This window comes from Camellia sinensis, chromosome 14 (assembly GCF_055761805.1).
Source record: "Camellia sinensis isolate YWXY chromosome 14, ASM5576180v1, whole genome shotgun sequence".
Lineage (NCBI taxonomy): Eukaryota > Viridiplantae > Streptophyta > Magnoliopsida > Ericales > Theaceae > Camellia > Camellia sinensis.
In genome coordinates this window covers 21,940,800-21,949,750 of record NC_138974.1, presented here as the reverse complement: position 1 = coordinate 21,949,750, position 8,951 = coordinate 21,940,800, and the positions used below count along the sequence as shown (strand labels likewise).

Here is an 8,951-nt window from a genome sequence, read left to right as displayed (position 1 = left end):
TTATGTAAGACATTTGATAAAATTTTTAATAAAACTTTTGATGTTTCTAACATTTTTATATTTCCACGGAAGTCATTTATAAAAGAAAATCATTTATGATGTGTTTAGAAGCATAAATTTAAGTCGACATTTGAAAAAATAAAAGAAAAAGTGAGAATTTTTTTAAAAAAAATTTAAATTTAGCTTATATTTTATTTATATTTTTCATTTCTCTTTTTTTCTCTTTTTAAATCTCTACTCAAATGCATGATCCAAAAACATGCATAAACTACGAATCAAGTCTCTAACTAGAGTAATTATCCTGTATTCCATAAATTCAATACTTACAGGGTCTGAAAAATGAGACAAAAAACACAAGGCGTTACTGGATTGGCACACAGACAGACACGTGGTGCACCGTACCTACTAGATAATTTCTGCCCTAACCATGCTTCAAGTAATGAGAATCTCATCATGTCACCCCTAATTTCTTGGAGATCAAGCTCCTAAGCGCAAGCATTTTACTGGAATAAGTTTGTATCATTTGGAAGCATATATCTGTAGTAACTCATCAACAACTTTCCAATCTTGTCTACTAAGCATCCAGTCCTATCAATGGCTATTGCCCTAGGAAAGTCCAAGGTGAGCTAATGACAGTGAATTGTAGCATCCTCTAATCCTCTTCATTCTCTCTTCTCCATTCCTGATCTTCAAACAGGTCTTCGGGTGGGTCATACACAACCATATCTGGGAAAAGCTCCAAGAAGTCATCTTTCACCTTCTCCCTCAATTCTGGGTATGGAATGAGTCCTTTTAGTATGACTCGATAAGGCAAAGAGAGTGGGGGATCAGGAGATTGTCTCATTTCATCATATATGTCCATTGCCTCTGAGGGCAATCCACTATCCAAGAATGCCCTCATAATGTCACCAAAGGTATGCTGATCAAAAAGAACTCCTTCTCGCTTCAGATCTTGCCACACCCGCTTTGCTTCATCCACTTTCTTGTTCCTTGCAAGCATAAAAAGCATATCTCTGTAGAAGAACATGTCTGGTCGATACCATATTTCTTTACGCACCACATCATACAACTGCAGAATGAAATATGAATGTCAAAAACAGCTAATATTTGACCTACAGTCCACCACAATGCATGTTCTACTTGCTTGAATTAGTAAGCTACTAATTTTTAAAGAGGAAATCAGAAACAATTATTATAGCAAAACATAGGCAATAACTTCAAGTATGAGACGGTATATAAATTTTTCATTGAATTAAAATACATTCAATCAAATTTCTCACTTGAATTTCAGCATAAAATTTGAGTAATGAATTGTATGAAAAAGTAAAGGCAGAATAATCAGAAAGCCCAGGTTAGATCAATTATAAACCCAGAAATTCACTGGGTCTGGAGTTCAGTCTGAAATAGGAACAGTGAGTTTTTTTTTCCGGATGGATGATTTCAGGAGACTCGGAGTATCAGAGCCAGAATGATATAAACAGAACTATTTCATGAAATATCGTATCTAAAAAATCAGCAAAACATGTGGACATGCTGTGATTTGTCACTCCACAAAGAACATATTCAGAAACGTTGGGAACCAACAGCTAGAGGTAATCTGACATTACATATTAAGAGGTCTAGACAATTTCAATCATTAGGTAGACCTCTCCCTTAATAGCTGATCTGAACTCAAGCCTCTTGTTAACTGCTATCTGGACAATGCAAATGCTCACAGCTGAGGGGAGCATTTTTACAAAGAATGACTCATCAAATGCCATTCAAATGTGTACGGGTAAATGTATAGATCTAGAGGTGTCATTCCCTTTATAGAAACATTCACACCATGACTATTTGGTCTTGGTGATCCATCCACTGGCCTTTCTCCACCTCTCAAAATTTCAGACCGGAAGTATTTATTGAGCCTCAAATGGGAGCACTCTCTTGCATGTTCTTCTTTTCTTGTTCAGGAGCACAAACCTAGAGCTACAAGGAGGATTTTACCAAAGAATGTCTCAAAATAATATTCAACAGTAGAGGATAAAAGCAACGGGCCTAGAGTTATCACCCCCCTAGTAATTAGTAACCACTATACATGGCTTACCCAAAGAATCGCTCAAAACTTTTTTTTTTTTTTCGCCCACCTCCTCCATTTTCAATTGAAAGTATTGAGAAGTCTCATCTGGGGAACGCTCAACTTGTTTATTTTCCATTTTTTGTGTTCACTAGACTTCATCATAATATAAACATTTTTTTTATTTCAACTTATTGTCTTTGTTTTACGAAGGAGATAGTGGTGGATGGGTGCCGGTGAACAGGAATGTGAGAATGTGTCTCACGGACTGTACAGCCCACTTAACCTTTTTTTTTTTTTTTTTTTGATAAATAAACAAACTTTATAGGGCTGCATGGAGAAGAAAGATTCATGTAGCCGACCCTATTTGATAGGACTTAAGGCTTGGTTTCGTTTGGTTTGGTTTAAACAAACTTTATTAGAAAAACATCAAGATGATGCAAAGAACACAAAAAGACGACCCCCAAAGGCCCAGCAAAGCGAAGAAATCAAATTATCCACAAAATTTACAAAAGCCAAAACATCTAAATCAACTGATCCCATAACCCAACTATGTAACACCATAAGAAACTGCTTCTCTAAACAAGAAACCAAATGAGACACACTCTGAAAAACTCGCTTATTCCGTTCCAACCAACTTAATTTATAGACGACGCTTTATAAAATCCATTGTAAGATAATGGTTTTGAATAAATGCAGCTCTCCCAGAAACAATTTTCTCTTAACGCAGCAGCCTCTAGGTAAGGTAATCAATTTTTTATCCATTAGAGTTAATGTAAGAACCTGATCTTAAGGAGTGGGTTGCAAACAAACCTGTGACTACCATACTAGAAAATCCTTTATCACCACTTCTATTCAATGTCAGAAAGAAAATTTGGGCAATCTGAAGATGGAGGAATAAAGTTAACCAAATAAATCAGGGTTTTCCAATAAGTTCAAGATGATTGGCACATCTAATCTTTCTTTATCTTTTTCTCCCTCTTCTTTTTAGCTAGGCATTTTTCTCTTCACTTTGCAATGTGTCACAAGCCAAGCTTCAAGCATGGGACCATGCCCTTATTTTCTTGTCTCTTGCCAACCCAAATCTTTTTGTATAGGTAGTAGTGTCCAATTATGCACATCTTGTAGTAGGAGCATGTGTTGATTTTCCAATGAAAAGGGTGGTGGACCGAAGAATTGTGTCAGAGCCATATCAAGAAGATGTGTTGTAATTTTTCCAAAGGAGTTTAGGGTCATATAGTTGTATTCCAACCGGTTCAAGCAAATCTCTTGTAATTATTTTTTAAGACCCACTATGATTGTTCAAACAATTTGAGGTTACCTCCTGTCTGTTTTGTAATGGCTTAGAAAACATATATAAGGGAGTGTAAGCGAGGTGAGTCCAAGCCTATGAAGCACGGACATAGACACGGGACACGATAGGACATGGACACGGACATGTTGACACGCAAATTTTCAAAAAATGAGGACACGACACGCTAGGGACACGCTCAATATCTATATTTTTATTTATTATACGCAAAATTTAAAAATATATATTATTTTTATTAGGGTTGTTCACGAGTTGAGTCGAGTCGGTTTCACACTGAACCGTCAGTCGAACCGACCTCGGTTTACAGGAGTGGTCATTTGATTTCGACCCAAACATTGCTCGAAACCGTGGACATCGGGCACTCGGTTTGGCAGGCGGTTATCGGCCTACTAATCTTCCATTTATTGCTTCAATTCCATGGCTTTTGTCCCTTCCTTTCTCACACAAATCACAGTACCATACATATATGCAACACAACACAATCACAGTAGCAAATTATACAAATCTCAGAGATAACAAACTCTCTCTCACACACTAGAAAGAATGAAGTAAAAATTGAAAATAGAGAGAAGATACATATCTTTCTGCCATGGCACAATGTCACCGTCATCACTACTATACATCACCGCCATGTACGATTCTTGATCTTCCGGCACAAGGGTTTTGATTTCGGTAGATCTAAGACTCGAAGATGATGAAAGGGTAAAAGAGAGAGAGAGGGTTCAATGGCTTTTGGGTTTTGGGTTTGGTACATCTCAAACTTGAGAGAGAAGAGGGTAGATGAGAGGGTGAGAGAGATAGAGACAGACATGATGAGGCTGAGTGGAGGAGACGAAAGGGTTTCATGAGAGAGGAGACGTCAGATTCTGGGGGGATGAGACAGATCTTGGGAAGATAATCTGTAACCTTAGGGATTCCCTAGGAGGTCTACACTATCTGCTGCTTCTATACGTATGCAAAATACCGCCCAATCTGCTAAAACTGCACTGATCCGCATCAATCCGCATTGCTTTAACCGCTAACCGCGGTTTAAACTTTAAAATTTATAATCCGCCAACCGAACTGCTCCGCTATAGTTCACACATATATATTTTTTAACTTCCAATGAAATATCAATGTAAAAATGAGTGTGAGAAAGATTTAAGATATGAAATTTATTACAAATTAGTGATTATATATATGAAACATATTATGTAAAATTACTTTGTGTTATGTATCTAAAAAGTATTATACAAATTAGTGTTGTATATTATGCAAATGTATGATAATTAGTTAGAATATTCTTTAATCTGCTAATTTGCTAATCCGCCAATCCGCCATTCGGTTTGTAATTTTACTCTCAAACCGTCCGAACCGTACCACGCATACCCCTGCATGTAACCCACTGCACTATATAAATAAATATATATAGTTCGGTTGGGTTGGGTTTAACGGTTTATGTTGTGTGCAATTTGATGGCCGACCGAAATTTGCAGAATTTTGATGCATTTGAACCGTTGCCAATCGAGAGCTTTTCGAAACCGTTCGTGAAAGGGTCGGTTTGGTCGTTCTGGGTTGGTTGTGTCGGGTGATTCGGTCTTGTTAACGGCCCTAATTTTTATTTATTTATATTATATTATTTATTTATTTACTTTAATATCAAATATCATTCACAAATTAATTGTTTTCTACAAATACAAATAATTTATTCTATGTATGTTAATATTTAGCAAACAAGAATATCCAAAAGAAAAAAAGAAAAAAAGGAAAAAAAGAGGAAAGAAAGGTTTTTGTTACCCAAAAAAAAAAAAAAAACTATAAAAAAAAATTTCATCAGAGAGAGAGAGAGGGGGGAGGGAAGAAAAGAAAAAACGAATGGAAAAGAGAGAGAGAGAGAGGGAGTCGAACACAACGATAGAGAGGAAGAGAGACAAACAAACAAACAAACACAACAATAGAGATTGACGAATAGAAGAAAGGATGAAAGAAGAAGAACAATGAAGAAAAGAAGAAGATTAAAGAACAGATTTGAACACACAGACACAGTGACAGAGAGAGACGAACAGAAGAAAGGATGAAAAAAGAAGAAAATAGAAGAATAGATTTGAAGAAGATACCTCGATCTAGGGCTTCAACCTCTCTGTCTTCAATGGGTTAGGGTCTCTCTCTCTCTCTCAAACGTGTCCTTAAGGTGTTCAAGAGTGTCCCAAGCGTGCCTTGCTACAAAAATTCAAAAAAGAAAAAAAGAAAAAAAAGGGACACGTTAGGTAGAGTGTCCGACACATGTCCACCACGTGTCTGTGTCGGACACCCATACTATGCTTCTAGAGAGGTGCTCGTGCTTCATAGGTCCAAGCCCTTGTGCATTGTGTTAGCTTACATGCCCCGCCTTTCTAACTGTTGTCTGGATACTTGCTCCATTAATAAAGGTGCTTTTATTGCCTTCAAGTGTGCTCCTTGTTGGTTTATTGTGCTTCTATGTTGCATGCTATCTTGTACCTTTATTTGTTGCTCACTTGTGCACTGTGGGTGTGTGCGTGCGCTAGTATTCTTTGGCAGGCTTCTTTGGTAACTGTTCAAGGCACGTGGCACACAACCTTGCACTACCGTAAAGTGTCGGCTAGTGAATTAATGAAAAATTGATATCACAGCCTTAAATTGTATGCAACTAATTCCAAATAAAAGTAAAATGAGGAATTGATATCTTTTATTTTCACAAACTAAATCATACACGAAATATACATGAATGTATCCATAATATTTGAGTTGTGTAAGGGCTCCACCCTAGCCCATTGGTATTTTGGTGCATTATGTGAGGACAATCTTAAAATATATTGGTAAACATGAACACATCCTCTTCCATGAACATTAATTTTAAAAACACATTACAACAAATGCTCTTATACAAATGTAATAAGATGAGGATATTCGGGATACCCCCAAAGCAGTTACAAATCAACAATTATTGTTCTCTGTAGTACTCAAACATGCATTCCATGTCGCCTAAATCTACTAGTAGTTTCAATTAAATAACTTAAAGATTCCAACACAATTCAATCCTTTTGCTTTTTAAAAATTAAAAAAAAAAACATATTATTATCTTTCATCAGATTTTCCCAGCAACTAAACAAAGATCCGAAGATCGGTGAGCAATGACATTTCACATTCTTTTTTTTTTTCTCTTTTCCTACATTACTGTGAAAAACAGAGGTTACTAGTGCTGTATTTGGTTCATTGGAATGAGAGGGAATGGTGATTCCAGCTTTCCTATGGAATGACCATTCTTTTAAAACGGTAAAAGATGATTTCATTTCTAATGCATTTGTCATTATTTTTTTAGTCTACCTGAATATTTTGATAGAATGATCATTCACCAAACACTGCCTAAATGTTTTTGGCAATCATATTTGAAGGGTAGCCATACTTCCACTCCACATTTTGCTGCATCCACTCCACACAAATTACCAAAAAAGAAAAAAGAAAAAAGGAAAGGACATGAGGTAGAAAGATGCCCAATTTCACATCCTGTTGCTTTCCTATTCCTAAATTTTCTTGGAAACCAAATATATAGTTTTAACAGAAACAATCCAAAAAAACAAAAAGAAAAAGAAAAAGAAAATTCATTTTTTTATTCCATCAATTATATTTTCTCCACCGACATTTTCTCAGCAAACAAACAACAAAAAGAAAATTTTAAAATCTACGAACCTTGATGCAGAGAAAGACGAGGTCTTGTCTCTGGAACTCGGCGAGGACGGCTAAGAGGTCGGACTTGAGAAGGCGAGACACATGGGACTTCATGAACCGGTCGAACCGAACCGGGTTGGATTGAAGCCTCTTGAGCTCTTTGGCCACGATCAACCCTTCCTTGCCCATCTCCTTCTTGCGCCTCCATATCGACAGGGCCGGGTTCGAGGCCGAACCGGTGATGCAGCGTGCGAACCAGTCTCGTTGGCGGTTCGGGGAAGCTAGGGTTCTCCGCAGAAAATTTGAGCCCAATCTCAGCATTGTAAACGATTCGAAAGGGACAGTGAGAGACCACCCTGGGCCGGGTCGCACGCTCTAATTCATTTTTATAGCTAGTCGTTGATCTGTATAAATGGACGTGTTATTATTTTTTTTTTTTTAAAAAATTAATGGTGCAATATATATTATAAAAGAATAATTTAATTTTAAATTAAAATTAAAATATAATTTTAATTATTTATTTTGATAATATTGACACTATTGTTTTATAAAATTATTATTTGAATACTTATATATCTACATATTAATTTTAGTTAAATTATTTGTATATTTTTAATAATTTTAGTTCTATTGTATTATAAAAGTGAAATTATCATATAATAATTTTATATGATATATATTAAATTATAAAATCTATATAATAAGGGAAGAGAGTTTTTGAAAATATATAAAATGTATGAGAGATACATTTTAATTTAATGGCTGAGATTAATTCCAAGTTTATATCAATGGTTCAGATCAATAGATCTCTCGCCCAAGACTTCTCTCCACCTACCTACGTCTACCTCCCCACATTTCCTTTCTATCTCTCTCTTCCGCTCCCTCTCTGTTCTTGAATACATCTCTCTTTCACAGATACATCTCTCTCTTCCTCCTATCTTTTTCATACGCTACTCTCTCTTCTCTTGCGATGACCACCTCTCCTCTCCCTCGCCGGAGACCCAAACTCGAACCCTCTATTCCTGTCTTCCTCCCTTCATCTCCCGCTCCTTCATCCTCCTTTCCCATTTTAGGCCTTTGTTTTGCAACAAACCCATACCTTCTTCGATTTAGTGAGAGGAAAGAAAGAGGAGGGCATCGTCGTCCCACCCCGCCGACGCCGACGCCGATGCCCTACCCCGCCGTCCCCGACAAGAAGGTTCGAAATACATGAGGTAAAAGGTCGCAGTCCACCTGATGAATTTAGATTCAGTTTTGGAACTAAAATTTGACAATAGTAGATGTTGTGTGTGTGTGTCTTTGCCCAGGAATCTGTGATGTTATGTGATGCTGTGTGTGAGTGTGTGTTTTGACAGTGTAGACGCGTCCGAACGCCACGGGCCCTGCACACGAAATTGGCGCGAAAATTCGATTTTGTTCATTGAGCTTACTACTACAGTTCGGACTTATGTCACGGTTCTGAATCTAATCTCGCAAAGTGCAATGCAAGACCGATAAATTACCAAAGAGTCCAAATCCGACAAATCGTTTTGAAAAACTGATTTTTATAAAGAAGTGCCAAATATGGACTGCTTTGCCAGATATAGAGTCGCCATCTAAATATTTTGTTTTGGAGAATTTAGGAAATTCTGACTCGTGCCTAAGGCCACGTGTCCGTCATCACCAAAGTTGCCTCGGCTCGGGAACTTGGGTACGAGAGGAGAAGGTCATGCAATGAGCACCCCTGCTCGCCCGATCAAAGATCGGCCTTTACTAACATGATATCTTATTTTTGAAAACACATGTGCTCTTATTCCGATTAATTAGCTAATCTTACTACGTGATGCGCACAGCAAACAAGTATAGACTAGATCGCCTAATTTGGAACAAAACATTGCATATCCGTTTGTTTGAAAATGGCTTGAAGTTTGCTACTCGCAA

General features: G+C 37.1%; 1 protein-coding gene across 1 annotated transcript; it reads right to left on the bottom strand.

The window, feature by feature from the left end:
- Nucleotides 1-288: 288 nt before the first annotated feature.
- Nucleotides 289-7,419, bottom strand: LOC114258299 (pentatricopeptide repeat-containing protein At1g62350). The gene is made up of 2 exons (XM_028198247.2): nt 7,053-7,419; nt 289-1,069 (listed from the first exon to the last, which is right to left on the bottom strand). The coding sequence occupies exons 1-2, from the start codon at nt 7,350-7,352 to the stop codon at nt 653-655; spliced, it is 717 nt and encodes a 238-aa protein (XP_028054048.2). The 5' UTR covers nt 7,353-7,419; the 3' UTR covers nt 289-652.
- Nucleotides 7,420-8,951: the final 1,532 nt, after the last annotated feature.

What these genes read in the sequence shown, in the direction of transcription:
- LOC114258299 (XM_028198247.2), bottom strand. Translation starts at nt 7,352, where the DNA reads ATGCTGAGATTGGGCTCAAATTTTCTGCGGAGAACCCTAGCTTCCCCG. An exon ending in TCGTCTTTCTCTGCATCAAG is followed by an intron (nt 1,070 to 7,052) that starts GTTCGTAGATTT and finishes TTCATTCTGCAG; the next exon opens with TTGTATGATGTGGTGCGTAA.